Raw genomic sequence first — 23,539 nt, 5'->3', positions numbered from 1 at the left:
TAAATTAATGCCTGGGGAGTGACAGCTCAACAGAGGGATCTTCAAGGAAATGCAACACCAGTTTGGGAAGATGTGACCGGACCAAACCACATCTGAACAGAATCATCTGCTGAAACATTTCTATACAAGGTACCTATCCCTACTGGCAGCAGGCAAAGACACATTAAATTGTGCATGGCCAAGGGCCTATTGTATACCTTTCCACCAACTTCAATGATTGCATGAGTGCTTAAAAAGTGTGACAAGTTAACATCAGTAATCCTAATAGCCTCCTTTTGGCCCAGAAGACCATGGTTTTTTGAAATTGTTCAACTAGCCATCGAAGCACCTTGGACTCTTAACATTGGGAAGCACCTTCTAACACAGGTCTCAGTTCTTCATCTGGATCCTAGCTGGCTAAAACTAACTGTCTGGAAGTTGAGAGGCGACAGCTCCTGAAGGCTCGGTTGCCACCTGAAGTAGTGGCAACAATGTGTTTCATTGTGTAAAAAAAATATAATCCAGGCAATGAAGGAGGTATTGGCATTCCTGTAAGATGGCCTCAAAATGGGACTAAAACTGAACACATCAAAAAGAGATATCAGTGCTGTTGGCATCCACCTCAGAATCCTTGGCTGTTGCCCATATCTGAAACAATTCTTAAGGGGAACAGTGCTGTCCAGCATACCAGTTCAACATAGATTTCTGACTTGGAATCAACATACATTCTTGACAGCCCTGCAGTGTTCTCCCTTTTGAACCCCTGAAGCATGTACCACTAAAACGGCTATCATACAAAGTCCTCTTCATAGTAGCCATTACATCGCCAGGACAGGTTTCGGACCTCTGATCCCTATCTATCAATTTCCAACCCATATTGTGTTTGCAATTTTACAAATTGCAGTTCAATATCTCAGAGAGGAGGTCAGGTTTCCTGCCCCACTGGTGCATTCACTATAGCTGCCCAATTTCCTTGCTTTTTAAATTTTGATAGAAATACCTGTGGGCTATAGGTACATTTTTAAACCGCAAGGTTTTTTGCCTATTAGTGAATTTCTCTGCTTTTTAATCCAGGAGGTAAGAAATGGGATCCTGTGCAAGTTTGAAGAGAATGGATTGATCATTTGCATGCTTATTGAGTTCAGTGGGATTTAATCCCCTGCATTCATGCTGAGGATAGGTGAAATTGACCATGGGATGGGGAGAGGAGGAGAGCGGGCAGGAGGGGGAGGAGGAGGGCAGGTTTGATCATCTGCATGTTTATTGAGTTCAGTGGGATTTACTCCCATGCAGTCATGCTTAGCATGTGTAAAACTGACCAGGGGGGAGGGGGAGAGGGAGAGGGAGAGGGAGAGGGAGAGGGAGGCTGGAATGGGCAGGGGAGGAGGAAGAAGGAAGAGGGAGGGGAAGAGGAAGGGAGAGAAGAGGGGAACGGCAGGTCTGATCATTTGCATGTTTATTGAGTTCAGTGGAATTTACTCTGATGCAATCATGGCTAGGATGACCATGGGGGAGGGGGAGGGGAGAGTAGAGGAAAGAGGAATGGGGGAGAGGAGCAGAAGGAGTGGGAGAGGGAAGGAGGGGATTGGAAGGGGAGGGGGAAGGAGGTGATTGGAAGGAAAGGAAAGGGATGAAGGAAGGGGGAGGGAAGGGGCAAGGGGATAGGAGGGGAGGGCAGGTTTGATCATTTTCATGCTTTTTGAGTTCAGTGGGATTTACTCCTGTACAATCATGCTTAGAATAGGTGAAACTGACCTGGGGGAGGGCAGGTTTGATCATTTGCATGTTTATTAAGTAAAATGGGATTTTACTCCCATGCAATCATGGCTAGGATGACCATAGGGGAGGAGCGGGAGGAGAGAATAGAGAGAAAGCGGAAGGGGGAAAGGGGAGAAGGAGGGAATTGTAAGGGGAGGGGGAGGAGGGGGAGTGAAGGGGCAAAAGGGAGGTGATGGGAGGCAGGAAGAGGGGAGGGCAGGTTTGTTCATTTGCATGCTTACTGAGTTCAATGGGATTTACTCTCATGCAATCATGCTTAAAAATGAAATGGACTGCCTTCAAGTCGAATCCGACCTATGGCAACCCTATGAATAGGGTTTTCATGGTAAGCGGTATTCAGAGGTGGTTTACCATTGTCTTCCTCTGAAGCTGAGAGGCAGCGACTGGCCCAAGGTCACCCAGTGAACTTCATGGCTGTGTGGGGATTCGTATCCTGGTCTCCCAGGTTGCAGTACTAGGATAGATAAAACTGACCTTGGGGGAGACGGAGGGCAGAAGGGAGGGGAAGGACGAGATGGGGGAAGGTGGATATTGGAAGCGGGGGGGGAGGGGGAGGTTTAATCATTTGCTTTTTGAGTTCAGTGGGATCATGCTTAGGATAGGTGAAACTGGCCTGGGGAAGGGGCGGGGGAGGGGAAGAAATTGTATGGATGGACATCGGGCAGAGGGGAAGCACCTTTCCTTTCCTAAAGGAAAACATTGTGAACAGTATCATTCTTTTTTAGGGTTTCCTCCACCTTTTTTTTCTACAGCAGGCACATTTAGTCTCCACCCAAATTTAAACTGAAGCTGTCTCTGGCCACATCCTCACCATACCTTTATATTCCTTTAGATAGTCATGGCTTCTCCCAAAGAATCCTGGGAAGTGTAGTTAGTGAAGGATGCTGAGAATTGCTAGGAGATGCCCTGTTCCACTCACAGAGCTTCAGTCAGAGCGGCTGACTCTTAAACCACTCTGGCCACTGGAGCGTGCTGTCATGGGAATAAGAGTCTCCTCTCAGCACTCTTCACAAAGTACACTTCCCAGGATTCTTTGGGGGAAGCCATTACTGTCTAAAGTGAAATAAAGGTCTGGTGTAGGTGTGGCCCCGATTAGCCAAACCAAACAGCTGTAAGTCTGGCTTTTAGAACACTGACAGTTGGTTCTTACTGAGCATACCTGACACTATCATTCAGTTCAATGCTAAATTAATTAAAAATCAGCCAGGCATTTTTTTAAACTTTTAAACTTCAGAAGATGAAGGTCAGAGTATGGGGCAAGATCATTAATAGGATTATAGGTATTCTGTGCACATGGCTGATTTTTAATTAATTTCAACAGATTATGAGAAAAAAGTCCGAAAGGGGTCTGTTTTTCTCTCTCTCTTTTTATACTTTCAACTCTCAATTCTCTCTGACTGCTTTGTGTTTTGCCATGAAAATTTAGAGGGTGGTTAAGCAAGAGTTTCTGAGTTCAGGACTATACGTTTTGTAAGGTTTTGCATTGAAATGAGCTATGGCTGTGTAATAAATAAAATAAGTTTGTGGTTTTTTGGTGTTTTTTTGTCTTCCAGAGTGGAAAGGCCACAGGCAGTGCTGGAGGAGGCGTAATTGATCTCACTCTAGATGATGAAGATGATGGTTCTTCTCAAGGTGAGAGGATATGCTTGAATCATGTTGGAATTGGACTAAAATGAAGCTTTTGAATGGACTGTAGTATCATCTACTTTGCATCATCTGTTACCTGCCAAAGATGATAAATGTTTGCTAAGTAAAAAGATTCCACCAGAAAGCACTATTGACATTTTGAACGTTCAGATACTTTCCAGTGTTCTAAGTAGCAATATGATCTGTGTATCATGTTCATAAATTACGAGAGTACCTCTATCCTTCAGCAGGGATCCTACTACGCTGTTTGAGCATGTGTTCCTGGACTGCATATGAGTGTCCCCACCATCTGAATGTATGTCTCTAGTTATTGGTTCTTATGTGTCTAGGTTTTTCTGTCTTCTTGACCTGACTTAAGCATATTTATTGCTGAAAACCTGGTTCATCAAGGGTAGTATTCACTGCTAGTCCTATTCAGAGTAGACCCACTGGACAAGACTTAGGTTCATTTATTTCAATGGATCAACTGTGAGTAGGACTTAGTTGAATACAGCCCCCTCTTTATTTAGCTGACTTACCCAAGTTTTGCCCCTTCTTCAAAATGTTGTGATTTATAGCTGCTTTTAGCCATAATATTTGTGTTAGTCATTATATTATCTCCTCCTATCTTTAGTTGATAAATGCATGATTTATCAGCCATATATTATGGGAATATGTGGTTACTATTCCAGTCCTACCGGCCAAACCCACTTCGTTTGTCCCATCCCCATTCACTATTGGGAAATTAAAACTTTGCGCTAACCTTTTTCCTTTTTTCACAGTGGGTGAAATGTGCAAGCATAGTAGCCCCTCCAGAGTGGATTAAGCCTGCCAAATTACAGACAAATGGGTCCAAATGCTTTTTTTCTGATTTTGGGGTGGGAAGAATTAAGGGATTTGTTTTACAGGTAAAATTGTTCCCTCTGTTTTGCATGCTTGACATTTCAGTCACAATAGAGCCCTCCCTCTGTGCCCTCTCCCCACTCTGGAGTTTGTTCTCCCTTTCTCCCCTGATCCCACTTTGGCATTATGGTAAGCTAAAAGACGTGGCTTTCTGTTTCAGCAGAAACTTGTCTTCAACATTTTTTTAATGTCTGATCACCAATGTGCCCACAAAGCACTTCAAGTTCCTTGACTTGTACTGCTTTGTAGATACTCTGTATCACCTCCAACAAGCCCCAGATCCCCCCAAAGCATCCTGCTTTGCTTTGGGATTCACCTGAATCAGATGCACACCTTAATATATATGGGGTGATGCACACAAACCTGACTGAGGATAAGGCAAGTGAAGTGGACAAAACAGCTTATGTAATGATAAATTTGTTAGTCTTTTAGGATTCTTTGTTGTGTTGGCAGACTAATATGGGTAGCCCTCTAGGGTACCAATGCAAGACACAAGAAGAAATCTTTAAAAATATTTTAAGGAGAAACTCGTGGTTTTTATTGATGCAGATTTTCAAAGGCAAATTCTGACTGAGATTCTTGATGGGGGAAAGCGCAAAAAGGATTTAGGAACACAGCCACTAAGACCAGTTACTGTCAGCTCTACACTGCATCAGCAGTGTCAGGGGGGGCTGGAAATTCCTGGGTCTTTGGCAGGGAAGGAAAGTCCTTAGCCAGCAGTCGGGTTGTAAATCTGCCAGGCCTATCCGAAGCGTACTTGCCAAGTCAGAAGTCCAGAAGCGAGGTCAGTGGAGGTCCGGGATCAATTGCCAAGGAGGTCAGTCAAAGAGATGCTGCAGGGAAACTAGGTCTACACAAAGCCACGCCTGACGTTGCAGTCAGCAACAAGCTACAGCCAAGGTGTGCCTTATAAAGAGCAGGATGGACAGCAGGTGTGAGCCCTCAGTGTTTGGGCCTTAAGGAGACAGGCCTGCCTCTCTTCTGCCTGACCTTCTGCTGTCTACGTTCTGCAGGTGAGGGGGGAGTATCCTGTTCACTGTCTGTGTCTGGCTGCAGGGCCTCTGCTGTCCCTGGGGTGCTCTGCAGCTGAGGGGCAGAAGGAGCTGGATTCTCAGGAGGCTCCTCCGTGTCTCCTGCTGCTCCTGGGTCTGCTGCTGTTACTCCCGAGTCGTCCTCATCTGAGGAGTCCTCTGACGGGGCCATGACAGTTACAGTGTACTTTCTGGATTAAAAACCAGTTGACAAATGCAAAAATTGTACTGTTAATCTGGCAAACGTTTCATACGTTTCCTTTGTCCTTATCTCATATTATGATTGATAATGATGTGTGGACAACCAGAATTCTGTCTGATGTCCCTGAAAGCTCCTCATATGATCTTAGGGTTTTGCTTTATGGTGAGTGAGAATGAGTGCAGCATTGAACTAGTATAGAGCATAGCGGTAAGCAATGTATCTGTTTATAATTGTTAGGACAGTGGTAGGGAACCTTTTTGGCTCCACAGCCCAAATCCTTATCAGATGCTAGCCTCAAAGGCCCGATTTGGTTGGCGCCCCTACATGTCAGTCATCTGACATCACAGTACTGTCAGGTGATTGGGCACGTTGAAGTTCCAAAGGAGAATGCACAGTGCTTTAAACTGTCTGAGACTTTGGCTTTACTGCCTATCAGCTGATGGACAGTAGAGCCAAAACCTAATTTCTATAACATGATCTGTATGATTGAGTTCCCCCTAGTAGCTTTCTCATGCAGCCAAAGTCTGCTTTCCCTTCCCAATGCACAATCAGGAGCACACTTTAAGACTCTTTAAGAAGGTTCTGCATTGGCAGCTGTATCTCTACCTGCCCCACACCTGATGTCACATATGATGTCAGGTGTGGGGCAGATGGGCATGTTTTGGGGAATCCAACTTCACAGGCCAATTCTGAACCCTTAGCAGGCCAAGTTTGACCCATGGTTCAGAAGATAAAAAAAAGTACACTGTAGAGTTGAAATTAATGGACCAAAGTTAGCCATGGCTGTTAATTTCAGTGGGTGTGCTCTGAGTTGGCCTAGCATTGTTGTTGTTGTTATGTGCCTTCAAGTCGATTACGACTTATGGCGGCCCTATGAATCAGTGACCTCCAAGAGCATCTGTCATGAACCACCCTGTTCAGATCTTGTAAGTTCACGTCTGTGGCTTCCTTTATGGAATCAATCCATCTCTTGTTTGGCAACCAAATGTGTTGAGGACTTAGATATTATAAACAGATTCTAGATCAGCGTAATATTTCTATATTATAATTGCCTTTCATAAACATTCTGAAACCTGTGTAACACAAAGCCGAACTATACAGGGGAGTTCTTCAGGTGGGTGTTTTTCTCCCATGCACAGCATAAAAACAGAGTGTGATAGAAGAACCTGTGTTCAGCAGGCTACTTGCTACTTCAGCAAGCATTCTAAAAAGTCATTTGCGGAATCAGAGAAGGTGGTTGAATGACTAGTTTTCATTTGCTTGTTTCTGTTCACAACTACATGTTGATTTTCCCCCCCCCAAGCAGATGGTAAGAAGCAGAACCAATCTAATATATCTGGAATGGGCCTGTCAACTCAGTCTTTAGCTCGTCCTCTGCAGCCAGTACAGTCAAACCCTCTTCAACAAACAGGTGTGCCAACAACTGGCCTGTCGCAGACCACCATACATGTTCTCCCCACAGGTAAGCTTGCCTAACCTATGACAAGTTAATAGTTCAGTATGGAAGAAGAAAGATTCCAGAACAGTGAACTGCCTCTTGGATGTAATATTTGTAGGCAGACATAGAAAGAATTACTTCTTACACTTAAATGATGTCCAGAGAGGATAATAAAAGAAAATATGATTTAGTGACATAGAGGGAATACTCTGAGAATGTTTGCTTAGCTCTGAAGAGCTTCCATCCATTCATCACCAAAATGAAGATTTAACGAGATCAAAGTGAAGAAAGTTATTTATTTTATTTATTATTTATTTATTACATTTATATACCATCTTTCCTCCAAGAAGCTCAAAGTGGTGTACATGGCGCTCCTCCTCTTCGTTTCATCCTCACAACAGGCCTATTGAGGTTAGGCTGAGAGACAGTGACTGGCCCAGTGTCATCAAGTGAGCTTCATGGCTGAGTGGGGATTCAAGCCATGGTCTCCCAGATTATAGTCCAACACTCTAACCATTATACAACACTGTTTATAGGGTAGAAAGACAAGAAGTATGCTGCAGACACGCTAGTTGCTTCAAAAGCAGCCAGAATATTTTCTCTGGCTGCATTTTGAAACAACTTTGCCCAGAGCTTGACACATCTTCCTTCCTCACTACTGATTAGGACCACCCACAGTAAAATCTTGGGCCAATCACTGTGTCTGCCTGAGCCTACAGCAAAGCACTTTCATTGGACACACCTGGAGTGGTCACGGGGTTGATGACCAATCAGTTTTGAAGTCTGTGTGAAGCTGACTTCAAGGTAAAACACACTGGAGCTGCAACTTCCAAGGTTTTTGGAGTAAAAGGGGGTGGCCGTTCCACTAGCATTGCGAGTCCATGCATTCAGAAAACGGAGGTGGAGAAGCACTGAAACCAGCACACCGCAACTGTGTCTCTACCCAAAGTAATTCTGAAAGCCACTTTTTTCATCTATCCTTTCTTAAGTAAATCACATTACTAAAGGACAAGTGTAGTTGAGTTATGAAAAAATGCTTGATTCATATATTTTAGTTTTTTGCAGTGTATGCTTTCTAAACTGAGAACACTAGCTGTTGTTTTTATTACAACTTTGTTTTGCGTCTAGCCCAGACAACTGTGAATGTAACCCATCGTCCAGTGACTCAGGCTCCTGCTAGGCTTCCAGTACCAAGAGCCCCTGCCAACCATCAAGTGGTCTATACTACTCTTCCTGCACCATCAGGACAGACTCCTGTGCGAACTACTGTCATGCAGAGCCCAAGTTTAAGGCAGGTCAACCCACAAAATTCAGGTAAGTAGTCTTCTTCATAAATTGCTTTGGACTCTGGTCAGAATCTGGTAGAGTTTTTTGATTTGATACAGAGATTGTGTTTAGAATTTTGCAGGACTGTAGGATTAATCCCAAGTTTTTAATTAAAGTACTAGTTTTTTTTAATGATTGCTAATGTAGATATAAAAAGTTAGAGAGGATTGCTTTTTTTTCAAGATGGATAAATGACCTCTGGTGATACACAAAATATGAAACACAGGTAAAACGACATATATGAGATTCAAGTAACAATGCTGTACCCCAAAAATAAAAATGCTCTATCAGAAAGTGATCATAATTCAGATATAACCGCTGTTGTGTGTTTCGTGTGTGGTTAAATAACTTCAACACTATATCACTTTATTTCAGTGACTTTTTTTATGTTTGAGCAGCTTTTTCTGTCACTTTTGTTTGTCTCATACATTTTTAACTGGAGTTCTGTGAGTTGGGTTTCAGAAGCTCTGCTAAGGATGTCTGGCCCTCCATTCCTGTTTTTGCAAGATGTAGATATTGTCGAAGACAATATGCTTCTGAATACCAGTTGCTGGAAACCACAGCAGGGGAGAGTGTTGTTGTGCTCAGATCCTGCTTGTGGGTTTCCCACAGACATCTGGTTGGCCACTGTGAGAACAGGATGCTAGACTAGATGGGCCACTGGCCTGATCCAGTAGGCTCTTCCTGTGTTTAACTGTGGATTCCTTGAGACTTTTGATGCATGTCAAAGTATACATTATTATGCTTCTGATAGTCTTGATTTTTTTTAAAAAAAAGTGGTTCTACCCTATCCCCAGCTATGCTTCCTTGTGACATGTTTAAAGTTGGTTCAGATGTTGGATTCTAAGAATCCCCAGGGTTGCAACTGCCCATAGAGTTATGCAAGCAGGCTCATCCTTAGACACAGCTGCCACTTCCTCCTGACAGCAATTCACATGAGCATGGCAGCACATGTAATCTTATATGTCCTATGTTGCCGTTTGTACTGTTGCTGAGAGAGAGGAGTTTTCTTTTAACTGGTGCACAGTTATACCTGGGTTTAAAAGGAGATGACACATGTTTTCAGAAATAGGCAAGAGTTTTGCAGTACCATTTGCAACAGTGGCCCAGAAAACAAGGTGCAAACATACTCATTCAAAGGCTGTATCCTCAGAGTGATCATTTTATTTATTTATTTATTACATTTATACCCTCCCTTTCCTTTCATCATAGAAACCCAAGGCGGTTTACATATGATTCCCAAGCAGTTTTCCATCCAGGCACTGACCAGACCTGACCCTGCTTAGCTTTAGCAGGGTGCTGGCCTCATGTGCCTTCAGACCATAGCCTGGGACTTTATGTAGGACTTGAGATGTTTCTGTAATAACTTAATCTGTGATATTTGACTGTGTAACATTTGTTTTTCCTTAGATAGTCTGACATCACGTGGGGATATAGTGCCATCTAGCATCCGAAGGCAAGAATGGATCGAAGTCAAGACCTGGGGCATCGAGCCCCTCCCACTCCAGTTCATTCTTGCCTTCCTTCGTTCGAGGCTTTTGGATCTGCTAGCTAGCTAAGTTGGAGTGTGTGGGATTGTAATTTTCTTCTTGTTTCCTCTCTGCCTCGCCCTCTCTTTATATATCTGGGACGTTATTTTGGGGGGGGGGGGATTTTATTTTTAACTCATTTTTTGCCTCCCCCTTTTAGTCCCTTTGTTGGGGAATCCGGCAGCTGCCATTTTCCCTTTTGGCTCCCATCTCTCTGAGACGAGCCTTCCCTGAGAGCCGCAGCTGCGGCTCTCTCTTCAGCCCATTTTTTCCTGTTTTTTCTCCATCGGTCTCCCTTCCACAGGCGACGGCCGATTTTGTTGGGCTCACCTCTCCCTATTAGGGACCGCCTCTTGGCTACTTAGCAGAGATAACCTGCTGTAAAACACGCCTCCCGAATGAGGCATCAGCAGAAGCGTAAAGGTCTATCTTATAATGTCTTATGAAAGAATTTGGGGTAGACCATACAGCCGCTCTGCAAATCTCTGCTAGAGGAGCATTGGTTGCGAAGGCAGCCGTAGTGGCAGCTGACCTAGTGGAATGTCCCGTTATGTTACGAGGCACTGGCAGCTGAAGGGACTCATAGGCCAATGCAATACAGGCACACAACCAACGAGATAACGTAGAGCTAGACACCTTTTGCCCCAGAGTACGCGGGTGAAAGGATACAAATAAGGAATCTGTTGACTGTATGTCCTGGGTGCGAGACAGGTAGGTCTTGAGGGCCCTCTGGACATCTAGCGAGTGCCAGGCCTTCTCGAGCAGATGAACAGGATCCGGACAGAACGAAGGCAAAACAATGTCTTGGTTACAGTGGAACGCCGAAATGACCTTGGGACGGAAGGAAGGATCTAGACGCAGTACCTCTGAGTCCTTATGGAAAATACAGAGATGGCGGGCCGAGGACAGCGCCCCCAACTCTGAGATTCTTCTCACCGAGGTGATCGCCACGAGGAACAGGACTTTGAAGGCCAAAAGACGTAAAGGCACAGATCGAAGGGGCTCGAAAGGAGGGCACTGCAGGGCTTGCAGGACCTTCGATAAACTCCACGAAGGAAAGCAATGACAAACTGCTGGCGACAGTAGGATGGCCCCCTTCAAAAAACGTTTGACCAATGGGTGTGAACCCATAGAAATAGTAGGAGACGCGACAGAGAGAATCGATGAAATGGTGGCGGCGTAAGGTGTTAGGTTTCAGTCCCAACTTCAGGCCTTTATGTAAAAATTGCAGTAGATGTTGAACCGTGGCCTGAGATGGTAGAACGTTTTGAGAGTCACACCAACTAGCGAAGGTAGACCAGGTGCTCTGGTAGACCCGAGAGGTCGACTGCTTTCGAGATGCGAGAATTGTGTCCACAACTTCCTTAGACAGTCCCCAATGAATCAAATGTCCGCGTTCAAATGTCACGCTGTCAGATTGAGCCATTCGGGATCCGGATGCCAAATCGGGCCCTGAGATAGAAGATCTGGTCTGAGTGCCAACCTCCAAGACTCCGTCACTGAAAGGGAGAGCAGGTCGGAGAACCACGGCCGACGAGGCTAGTACGGTACTATCAGGATCAGATGGGCCCTTTCGCGTCGCAGCTTCCGGATGGTCCTGCCCAATAGCGGTATCGGGGGGGAAGCATATAGGAGGCCTGCTGGCCGCTGAGTCAACAGTGCATCTGTCGATTCCGCGTCGTTGTCCAGATACCTGGAGAAGTAGTGAGGTAGCTGGTAATTGTGACTGGATGCAAAGAGATCCACCGAGAGGATGCCGAACCGTCATTGGAGAAGGCTGAACACCATGGGGTGTAGCTTCCATTCTCCCGGGATCACCTGTTGTCTGCTGAGCCAGTCGGCCACAACGTTTAAAACACCTCAGAGATGTTCTGCTCTCAGTGAAAGTAGATGTATTTCGGCCCATTGGAAGAGTTGAGACGCTGCCGCCTGGAGGCACCGTGACCTGGTGCCCCCTTGTCTGTTCAGATGTGATTTCACGCAAGTATTGTCCGTGTGAATCAATACGTGGTCCAGAAGGAACAAGGGTTGAAAATGCCGAAGAGCCAGATGGACCGCTCTTAGTTCCAGCCAGTTGATATTGTGACTTGCTTCCGTGTTGGACCACACTCCCTGAACATACTGGGAATTGCAATGGGCCCCCCATCCGGACAGACTGGCATCTGTGGTGAGTATGGTCCTGTCTGGTTCTTGGAACGGGGTTCCCAGTCTGAGATTTTTGGCTGTAGCCCACCAATGGAAAGAGGTCCGCAGAGATGGGTGCAGGTGGACCGTACGGTGGTTGGACGTGGCAATGTCCTGTTGGAAAGGGAGTAAGGCCCACTGTAAGGGTCGAGTGTGGTGCCGAGCCCATGGCACGATGTGAATGGTCGAGACAAACATTCCCAGAGCCCTTGCCAGTAGCATTAAGTCCACCCTCGAACGACATGCGAGGTGTAGAGCCATCTCTGTGATGGCCGTAATACAATCTGATGACAAAAAGACCATGGCCTGCGTGGTGTCTAGAATTACACCCAAATGTTGTAATCTCTGAGTTGGTAGTAGTTGACTTTTGTCGTAGTTGACCAGCCAACCATGGGTGCATAGAGCCGTAAGAGCAGAGTGAACATGAAAGAGGGCCAAATCTCTGGAACTTGCTCGAATCAACAGATCGTCCAAGTAAGGATAAATGTGGACTCCCTGGAGGCGGAGATAAGCCACCAGGGTTAGCAGCACTTTGGTGAATACTCTCGGGGCCAACGAGAGACCGAAAGGCATTGCTCGATATTGGAAGTGATGGGGGCCGAAGGCAAATCGCAGGAAACATCTGTGGGTTGGACAGATGGGCACATGAAGGTAAGCTTCTTTGAGATCTATGGAAGCCAGAAAATCCCCTTTGTGTAGCGCCTCTACAATTGACACCAGGGACTCCATCTTGAACCGTCGGTATTTCACGAAATGGTTGACAAATTTGAGATCTAGTACCGCCCTCCATACTGATCTCGCTTGGGAACTGCAAATAGGAGGGAGTAAACCCCTTGTGCTCTCTCCTCCGGTGGTACAGGTTCTATTGCAGCTATGTCGAGAAGATGGGTTATGGCTTCCCGCATGATCCGGCACCTGTCTCGAACTCTGGGTAGAGTGGATGGAATGAACCTGTCTGGAGGGGTCAACCAAAATTCCAGTTCGTAACCATGGAGGAATAGATCTCTGACCCAAGCAACCCGTGTCAGACATAACCAGTGACTTGCAAACATTAGCAATCTGCCCCCCACAGGGAAAGCATCAGTATTGTCTTCGCTGACAAGCTCTCCTGCCATAAGTTGAAGTTGAGGCTCCTTGACTTCCCCTGTTCTGTGCTCTGGCTTGGAAACGTTGCCTGTTCCAGAATCCCCTGGAGGAGCGGAAACCAGAAGATCGAAAGTCTCGGCCTCGCCCTGCAGGCCGCGCTCCTCAAAAGGGCTGAAAGGAGCGATACGGGGTGAAACGCCTGAAAGCCCTACGATCCTCTCTCTTAGAAGTGGCCAATACTGGCCTTCGGCTGTCTTTAGGGTCTACCAAGACCGCCTTGAGGGCTTCGTCTCCGAAGAGTAAAGACCCAGAAAAGGGTGCTCTAGACAAGTTGCCCTTGGCCGTAGAATCAGCGTCCCAGTGCCTGAGCCAAAGGGTACGCCGAGCTACCACCTGTGAGGCTAGAGCTCGCGCTCCCAGCTGGGTGGCATCCAGTGTGGCGTCGGCTACGAAGGCTGCTGTCTTGTGTAATTTTACCAGGCCCTTGCAGAGCTTGACAGGGTCTGGTTCGGGATCATCCAAGAGTTCGTCTAGCCACATCATAGCCACTCTTGAAAATATGGAAGCTGAAGCAGACGCCTGAATAGTAAAGGCAGTAGCCTCATGGTTTTTACACAAGGCGTAGTCCATGCGGCATTCAAAGGGGTCCTTTAGTTGTGATTCCTGCTTTGGAAGGAGCGAGCGTGAAACCAAACTGGAGACTGGCTTGTCGATGCCTGGAACAAGCAAGCAATTCATAAAGTCCGGGTCCAGTGCATAGAGCCTTTTGGCCATAATGGAGAAGCAGTGTGCCTGCAGAGGATGATCCAGCTCTTCCTTGGCCAGTTTGCCAATGGGGTCCGGCACAGGAAGGTAATGATCTAATGATTTTGGAGACTTAAGGACTTTAGCCCCTTTCATGGGGGGAGTGGTAGATTCGGGCTGTGTAGTTTGAAGTTGGCCCAATGTGCCCAAAGCTCTGCGAGATAGCGGAAGTCGGCCGCATCAAATAGGCGATATGAGGTGTCCTCCTCGAAGTCTGCCTCGTCACTCCACTCATCCCCTTCGGCTTGAAGAGAATAATCTGGGTCCTCCAACCCAGGGATGTCATCTTCAATCCTGCCTGTAGCGGTACCACATCAGAACAGCCACATGGGGCTGGGGCACAGGAAGGGTGCTGTTCGCTGTGCTGAGTCAATGGAGCTGTCTGGACTCTCAACTGATCTGAGAAGAGGCTTAAGATATCTTTCAACTGCATCAGGAATTCAGGAGACAACTGCAGTCCTGGTAGAGAGGCAGGTAGTTGCCCTGATAGCGGACCAGCAGGCGGTTGTGGAGGAACAGCAACAGTGGGCTCACTGGTCTGGAGCGGCAGGCTGGATTGTGAGTGGCAGACCCCAGGCTGGTCAGGAAAACCCTCGAAGTCATCCTCAGATGACCTAGCTGGAGAGTGAAAGAGTGCTGTCAAGTGCTCTTGGTTAGCAGCTTGAGAATGTGGCACAGAAATGTAATGTGTGTTTTTGGTGGCACTGAGGCGAGACAGGTGTTTAGTTTTAGCCACGGCCTTGGAGTGCAGCCTGGGCAGTTTTTGATTTGCAGACTTATGATGCGAGGACTTGCAGGGTCTCTTAGCTGCTGCTGAATGTGTATCTGAGTGTTGATCCGCCATTCTGAGCGCCCAGCAATGCTATATATATATATATATATATATATAATACCAACACATGCACAGAGGTGGGGGGTGCGGTGCGGCAAGGGAGTTTCACCAACACACGGTATATATAACACCAACACACGCACAGAGGTGGTGGGTGCGGTGTGGCGTACAGTTCCAATATGCAGCTGCGGCGCAGATAATTTCAAGGTGCAGTCCGAATATGCAGTTGCTGTGCAGAGGCACTTGTAAAAATAATTCCTACAGGCACTTGGATAGCCTGACTAAATAACTGTACAAACAAGTGAAGGAGAACAGAAAGGGCAGGAAAAATGGGCAGATCAAAATGGCGGCCGGGAAGAAGGCACAATGGCTGGTAGGCAAGGGTTCTAGTGCTCCAGAAGGCCTATAACGGCCGCGGTAGGAGTCAGGCAGACAGATAGGGGAGGAGGAGCAAGAGTGAGCTCCAAGAGCAGCAAGTGATGTGCTTTACAGTAAAGGCTGCAAACTGGTAAAAAAGAGCCGGGGGGGGGTCCTCCCACGGCCACCTGAAGAGCCTCAAGGCAGAGAAATGCCAGCAGAGGAGCCGCAAAAGCGAGCTCCAACCGCTACTTGCTAAGGGAAGCAGCCGCCTTTCGCCGCAGCCCAATAGCAGCCCCTGCCAAAAAAACTGTTGTTAAAGGAGCTGCAGCTGCGGCTCCCTGCGAGGCAAAAAATAATAAAAAAGGCAGCAGCCGCCGAACAGCAGTGACGAGACCAAAGTGAGAGACATATCTGAAAAGACAGAAAAGGCCAACGGGCCTTACCACTTACTATTCTGCAGTGTTATAATATTTAAACCTTTTTACCAAGTCAAGACCAATTTGGACCTGTTTAATATGCTTGCGATCTTTGGGTCATGTTTTGGGACACTGTTTCCTTGCTGTTAGGCCCGTTGGCCTTTTCAGATATGTCTCTCACTTCGGTCTCGTCACGAATGAACTGGAGTGGGAGGGGCTCAATGCCCCAGGTCTTGACTTCGATCCATTCTTGCCTTCGGATGCTAGATGGCGCTATATCCCCACGTGATGTCGGACTACCTAAGAAAATCACCCTTCAGGTGATACCAATGGTACATTTTCATAACTTCCCTTGTACATGTAAAGGAAAGTATTGCTATGGCAAGCTTTAATAATACTGGGCTATATTCAACTAACTCATTGTGCTAGCAGAAGCCACTGCAAAGATTTCCACTAGTGCAACAGGACTTGATCTTCTCTTCCTCTTGCATCTGCCCCACCCTCCCCAAATCTGCTCCAAAGAGCTGGGAGAACCCCAGAACAACGTGCCGGGGAAGGAGGAGAGATTGTTGTGTTGGGCAAGAAAAAAATGCTTGCACTGACAGAAATACCTCATTAGCACTATGTTGGATACAACCCATTATCTTGTTTTATTTGTAAAAGATGCTTTGTGATGATTTATAGCGTTAAGCAAATAAATGAATTAAACTGACAATTATCAGCAGATGAGATATTTCTAATTTCTTTAACATATTGTGTCTTTCCCTTGGTATGTCTCTAGGTGTGACAGTGCGAGTGCCTCAAACAACAGCATATGTTGTGAACAATGGGCTAACCTTGGGATCTGGAGGACCTCAGCTGACAGTTCATCACAGGCCACCTCAAGTGCATTCAGTAAGTACTCTTGCCCAGTTGCTGACGTGAACATTCAGAGATGAATTTCTCTGCCAATCCTTTGTCATATATGCTGTCATTTGCTAGCAATATCCGTTAGCAATTTAGGACTGGGTAAATGGGGCAGTCCCTACTTTAAATGATTACATATTTATTTTATTCATTTATTTTTTTAGAAAAAATCCCACCTTTTCTTGAAGAGTTCAAAGTAACTGTCATAAAAAATAAAATAACTTAAGAAAGGCCAATAAAGTAGGTAAACTCCTCTGTCATGTGATCACACGCTAGGCATATTGTGTACAGTTCTGATTCCCCAGAAAGGGTGTTTCGAAGCTGGAAATTGTGCAGAAAAGGACAGCCAGAATTATCAGGGAGCTAGAGCAACTCTCCTATGAGGAAAGATTAAAACTTTGGAGGTTATTTAGTTTAGAATAAATGAGGTCATCCAGTGAAGCGGAATGGTGGGAGATTCAGGATGGACAAAAAAGACACAGTATGCAGATTAAACTGTATAATTTACTACAACAAGATGTGGCTTGCACTGTACCTGTGGCCCCAGTTGCATCCTTTGTCAGCTCTTCATTCTGAAGTGCCATCACACATTGCCCTTTACTTCAACAGACTGATTTGGTTACTTTTCGGGATGCTCTTAATTTGCAGCCCATTCTTACGAGATTTGAGAGTATTTGGAATTCCCATAGGGGCTGTAAAGAGATATGGAGGAGACACAATCACCCTGCAAAGCTTATGTTGTGTTCAAAGGTTCCTCCCAGAGAGTTTTTGCAAGAGATCACATATATGCAAATCTGCATCAAGTGGGATAAAGGTGATCCATTAAGGAGGTGGCATTCCTAGACCCCAAGTTCTGACGACATAGCTTAAAGAGAGAGCTATCTCTTGCTTTGTGTATTTACTGACTACACATCAAAGTGGTAGTTGGGTTATCAACTAGCATGAGCAGCTACTCCAAAGTTGTGATGACACATGCTCACTTTCTTACAGTCACTTGTGAACTGATCAGTTGAAGCTCTTGGTCATATCAAGTTGTCTCTAATAAGAGTATTATCGCCTCAACATATGCCTCTGTAATATTAGTTTAGTCTTTTCCAGAATACCGAAGTCCAGTGTACTGAAATCAGTTGAATTGTCAATTTGAATTAGCTGACAGTTTGCTCCACTTTCCTTTTCCTCCCCTGCCATTTTATTTTGAAGAGTGGACTCTAAAACACTTGAAATTTTTAATTCATTTGATCACTGCAGTTGCTCTTAATGCTAACAAATTGTAGAAACAGCATTGCATTAATGGCATGTTAACCTATTTTTTCTGTTGAAAAAATTGATAATGGAGTTTTTATTCTTTGAATAAAAAACTAAACCCATTGAAAAGTGTTTTCTGGTAAAGAGAAACTGACATATCTACCCCTTTACCTCTCCAGAAGTCCACTTCACAGTTTTCCTTTTATTGAATAATTATTAGAGTGACATTTTTAATAAGGAAACATACTAAGATGCTAATTGTCTTATAAATGTAGGAGCATATTTTATGTATTAGCATGCTAGTAGCAGAGTGTACTACTTTTAGAGCAGAGGTAGCTAAGCTTCTTTGGGCCACAGTCCACATTGATCCCCAATGGGCAACCTTCCAGGGGCTGCATGTCAAAGTGGGTGTGGCCAAAAATGGGTGTGGTGAAAGTAGCCTAGTGAGATTTGCAGTTCTCAAAATTGCCTTCCAAAAAACTTTCCCTTCAGCTATTATACACTATCTTCAATTTTTTTTATCTTTCATTATTACATTCAGGTTTTTTATATATTGTTTTTAAATCAAAAAGGATAGCCTTGGGAGGATCACAAAAATCTTTTGGCATCACAGAATCTCAGCAGGGGCAGTCAGTTTAAAAAAATATAAATTTTCAATTTAAAAAAATGGAAAACATTTGGGGACCACAAAAAGCTTTTGGCATCAATGTGCAGGACCTATGGGGAGCAGTCACTTTATCAAAGAGCTATTTTGTTTTAATTTTTAAATGGAAAATATTGGGGGAGTTGGCGGCTACAGAAAACCTGTTTAGGGGGCTAGATGTGGGCCACTGGTTATCTACCCATGTTTTAAAGAATACATCACTTTCTCCACCATTATAAATGGCCCTAGCTTACTCCTTCTGACTTTATCTTGAAACACAGGAGCACATTACTGACTTTTCGGGCTTGTTATTTTTTAGATGCTTTAATGCTTGCTGAGAATGCTTGATTGATAAACTTACATTTTTTGAAAGTGGGGTGAGACAACCTCTTCTGCCATCCTCATTGCACGTACCTCTTCTCTGTTTCTTAGGAGCCACTGCGGCCTGTGCACCCAGCTCCACTGCCTGAGGCCCCACAGCCATCACGCTTGCCTCCTGAAGCTGCCAACACCTCTCTGCCTCAGAAGCCCCACCTGAAGTTAGCACGTGTACAAAGTCAGAATGGCATAGTGTTATCCTGGAGCGTTTTGGAAGTGGACAGGAGCTGTGCCAGTGTGGATAGCTATCATCTGTATGCATACCATGAGGACCCCAGTGCTACTGTGCCCTCTCAGTGGAAAAAGATTGGGGAAGTAAAGGCTCTCCCCTTGCCTATGGCATGCACACTTACTCAGTTTGTGTCTGGCAGCAAATACTACTTTGCAGTTCGTGCTAAAGACATCTATGGACGCTTTGGACCCTTCTGTGATCCCCAGTCAACAGATGTCATTGCTTCCCAAAGCAGTTAAACTTGACACTTTGAAGGCTTCCGTTCTTGCCCCACACTTGTGGCTTACTCTGGATTTGGGTTTATTCTCATGCATGAAACTCACTGTAAAATCCCCTCCGCAGGATATTTTTGGACAGCAATGTCATACACTACATGAACTCCATAACCAAAACCAAAATAAATTCCTAGCTTGCAGTGGGAGAGCCTGTATTTCTGATAAACTCTTGAAGTACAAAGTCCTCTCTCCTTCCCTCACAAGCTGCCCTCCCTGTTAAGCAGTGAGACACTGAATCTTGGGAATTTGGCTTCAAACTGATGTGTGTCTCAGAGGGCTAAACAGGAATATCAAGCACTGGCACAAGGGCAGGAGGAGTGTTCTGTGGTCAGGTTGGGGAACCCAGGATTCAGGGTCTTGCTTTCTTTTGTTTTTTAATAGTGACTAGTCTTATCTTACAAGGCACTGCCTGCTTTCTAGAAGGCAAAGGACCTTGTGTGTGGCCAGTTCTTGAGGAATGTATGTGTGTCTGCTTTTTGAGTGGTGGGGGATTGAGCAGCCCTCTGGTTGGCTTACAGAGTGCTTGCCACCAGAACCAGCAAGCGTTCTGAAGCCAGACTGAAAACAGGTTTGTGGAAAACTTCACTTGCATTTTCAATAGCTTCCTGACCCTCATCTTATGTCCTCTTTTTTAAAAAAAATTTAATTTGTGCCTTAAGACAATAATTTCAAAAATAAATGCAGTCACACTTTCTATGTGTTCCTTCTTCTTTTGCCCTCTTTCATTTTTTTCTTGTTAGACCCAGAATGTCATGACCTTCCCTTACAGACTCCCCAAAAGTGTAGCACACAACCTTCCTGACTTAATTCCCACTTGAGATTATTCAAGCCAACATTTAAACTGCTGGTTCTGTTTTGTCTCTGAAGATGGGTCATGTTGACAGTAGTATTTGGCAACATCATGTTCTCCTTGAGAGGTTGGTGTGCCTTATAGATTGGCTAGAGAGATCTGGGTGGCATATAAGACACCTCATTCTCCTCATGCACACAAACACTTGGGAGTGCTATGTTAAGCCAATCTAGTAAAGTCACTTAATGAAAGCAATCAATTCAATCTTCTAATACAACCTTTCATTCTTTCAATGGCTGAGCCAAGGCAAGATATAGCACCTCCGTGTCCTTCCATCCCAACAAGAGCTAGTGCCCACAATGAACACTTAAACCACACCTGACAAAGACATCAAAGAAAGTTCCGCTATGCCGTCTTCCAGAAGAAAGCAGCAGCACTGTTGTCTTCCTGGTTTATCAGCTCCTGTTGGGAGTGGGTGGCAGCTCTTCCCACTTCACTGTCTGCGCCAGGGTTGAGCAGTTTCTTTAACTTCTTACTTTGAAGCTGATAAGAGTTGAAACTGAAATGTCAGGTTAAAAACAAGATGTCCTGAAGCTTGTTGATGCTGTGTATTTTGGGAAGACAGGGTCTTAATTCTGTGAGAACATCGAGTAAAAATCCTTGCATTTTTATATACGGTATGCCTTACAGTCTTCATATGAGTTACATTCCTTTGAGTGACATGAAAATTTCTTTCTTGTACATTTCTGGTTTATCTAACGACTCCTGTCAAGAATTATCTTTGAGCTGGATGAATTTTGTTCTTGCTATTTGTGTGGAATTCTTCATTCTCAAGCAGACAGCTGACACTTTATCAGTTTGCCTCACTTGCCTGACAGTGGTGCAATCACCTTCAAATATATTTTTTTCTCAGTTTAGGGTATGTTTCAGCTATCAGGGGCCTTTGGAAAAGTACCAGAAGGAAAAAATTCATTACAAAAATTGATTTAATGGGGGAGGGCGATGAAAAACTAGGGGCTTACCACTCTGTTGTTGACCCAGCAATGTTGCCAAAGATGTAGTTTATGATCTACATTTGGTCATCCTTACTGGAGAAAATCCCCCTTCCTCACTTTTTTTACTGAACCTGGGCAGTAAAATGAAGCCTGAGCAGAGCTTGAGGAGAAATGCTAATTTTGGAGGGCATGTAACACTTGGGGGTACCTGGGGCATGTGTTTTAAATACAGGCAATCAGCAGTTATTGAAGAAGATGCCACAAGAAAAGAACTCCATGGATATTCCCTAAATATTCCAAAAACAAAATGTGAACCTTGATCTGATAAAAGTGCACCTACATACATAACTTGGTCTTCAGATTTCTGAATCGAAACTGGTAGTGAGGCTTATTGTGTGTCTTGGGGAAGAGAGGAGTTCTCACATTCTGAAACAGAATCAGTGTGGCCTGGCAAATTATGTAGGGTACCACAGAGGGGAAGGCAGAAACAGGCTTGAATAGAGCTGTCAGCAAGAGCTCATAGAATAGGACCTTATGCCCTTGTATTTGGTGCTGTATTTCTTTTTGCTTTTGCCCCAAAGAATGAGATCTAAATTTACAGATCTAAGCATATGCTTATAACAGACATTGGAAAATAATAGTTCATTTTTTACCAAAGTATTATAAGAACTTGATTGCACAATACCAAGCTGCAGAGTCATTGGATTTTTACTACTCTGCCTATTGAGAAAATGTGTATTCGGCTCAGCATTGTGTGTGCATTATATATTAGACAAACAATGTTTTCTAAAGATATTAAAGAGGGCAGGGAAGGATTTCAGTGTCCACATTTTACTGTGTCAGTATTTTTGCCCCCACCATGCTTTCCTTACTACAGTATATGGCTGGCCCATGCTTGAAAGTTGTTTTCTACTGCTATGTAAATGTGATCCTGAAGTATGTCTCCATCTGTGTTTCAGCAGTTTTCTGTTCTTTGCCTTTAATACTTGAGAATCCATGTTCTCATTAGTAAGTTCCATTTCATTGGAAAAGACCAGTGAAATGTTTTCACTGTTTAAAAAAGAAAAAGTGGTGTGACAATTGCTGCTAACTACCTGTGAGGCCCTTAGGTTAACTTGCTTGTGTCTCCTATTTTATTCCTCAGATTACAGCTACAAAGCATTTCCAATTAAAACCTCAATGGCCTAATAGGTTGGAGACTTGGAGGGGGTGAGGCATACAACATATGTTTTCTGTACTTGTAACTTAATGGGAAAAGATGGGGTATTCAAGCATATTGGCAAGTGTTCTCTGAATATACAAAGAAGTATGCTTTGTGTCTCAAGGATTGCTGAAGCACAAAGTTTAGCTCTGGGCTGTATATTGGGAAGATTATAGTGCAGCTTTAGGTATATGCTGCGCACCAAGGACTCAAATGGTGGCAAAGCTATTCATGTTTGGGAAATTGCTGGGATTAGAACACTTGCGCTGCAATAAATCATATTGGTTCACTTTTTCATTTAAGCCTTTTTGCCTAAGTGGTCTGTGATCCTAGGACCCACATTACGTATGAGGTCACCATGTTAAGTACCTTGTTCCCCAAATTGCCACCTTATAGTATTAGCTAGGAGAATTGCAATTGCAGTACAAGATCAAGTCAGGATGATGCCACTTTGGAACTCCTTTAGTATTTTTATGCAGTCAACAGCAGAAATATCCAGTTTTTTAAAAACAAAAGCTTGATATACTGAATATTGCTTTCTTTTTGTGTGTGTGGCACACAGTGTTTTGGCAACACAGAGGAGGTCCTTCTAATATTGCCAAAAACAAGTTACACCATTCTTGCCAGTTTTACATTGAGAGGACGTAGACAGGAGTACAAATTAAAATGTGTTCTTTTATCATTGGATCTAGTCAATATTTTAAAACACATGAATTGTTTTCTCACCTTATTGTGCTAGCTTTCCCTGCTTGAAAATATATTTTAAGTGCTGTCTAAGTTGAAGTTTTATCTGTAAATAAAGTAAGTGGACAGCCAAACCTTGAGGTACTTGTTGGACTAAAGTAACTTATCAGCCACTGGCAAATAAACTACAAAACCCTTTATATAAACCTGCACTCTGTTTGTTTCTCTCTCTCTCTTCTACAGATGAACCTGTAAATAAAGATAATGTAGGACATACCAAAAAGTCCAGTTTAAGCAGGGCAATGGCAAGTTCTCCCTAACTTTTGTATGCATTGTAGATTAGTGTCTGTATACGTGTTAATTGTAGTGGGGTTTTGTCTGATAAGCCTGAGATTTATACTTTGAAATAAACTACTGGATTTTTAACCTTCGGAGTTTTGTGTGGTTGGTTCTCAGCATCAAGAGAGTCTACTGGACCTGGCAGGGCTGGTAAGAGGTCACGGAGGGATGGCCAGTGAAAGGTCACGGTGGTATGGACTAGTTCTGGTTTTCTCCCCATCCTTCCTTGTAAATATACTGTAGACACAAGCATTGCTTGTTAACACCCAACTAAACTGAAAAAGTCTTATTTTGGTTCAGAAGGGGTCCCTGCTATTATAGTTGCTTCTCCACTGCGAAAAAGTTGTGTGGCCTCC

General features: G+C 44.4%; 1 protein-coding gene across 7 annotated transcripts in view; it reads left to right on the top strand.

Moving 5' to 3' along the window:
* Nucleotides 1-23,256, top strand: part of ATF7IP (activating transcription factor 7 interacting protein) — a 124,026-nt gene extending 100,770 nt beyond the window's left edge. For 6 of the 7 annotated variants that reach the window (XM_061639359.1, XM_061639360.1, XM_061639363.1 and 3 more), the window contains 5 exons: nucleotides 3,312-3,390; nucleotides 6,824-6,982; nucleotides 8,087-8,272; nucleotides 16,277-16,389; nucleotides 18,722-23,256. In XM_061639359.1, coding sequence (XP_061495343.1) covers nucleotides 3,312-3,390; nucleotides 6,824-6,982; nucleotides 8,087-8,272; nucleotides 16,277-16,389; nucleotides 18,722-19,138 — 954 coding nt within the window. In that variant the 3' untranslated portion in view covers nucleotides 19,139-23,256. The remainder of the gene's footprint in view (nucleotides 1-3,311; nucleotides 3,391-6,823; nucleotides 6,983-8,086; nucleotides 8,273-16,276; nucleotides 16,390-18,721) is intronic. The other variant, XM_061639365.1, reaches the window with a different exon arrangement.
* The last annotated feature ends 283 nt before the right edge of the window (nucleotides 23,257-23,539 follow it).

The sequence above is a fragment of the Rhineura floridana genome, chromosome 8, assembly GCF_030035675.1.
Source record: "Rhineura floridana isolate rRhiFlo1 chromosome 8, rRhiFlo1.hap2, whole genome shotgun sequence".
Lineage (NCBI taxonomy): Eukaryota > Metazoa > Chordata > Lepidosauria > Squamata > Rhineuridae > Rhineura > Rhineura floridana.
This window is presented reverse-complemented; position numbering and strand designations above follow the sequence as displayed.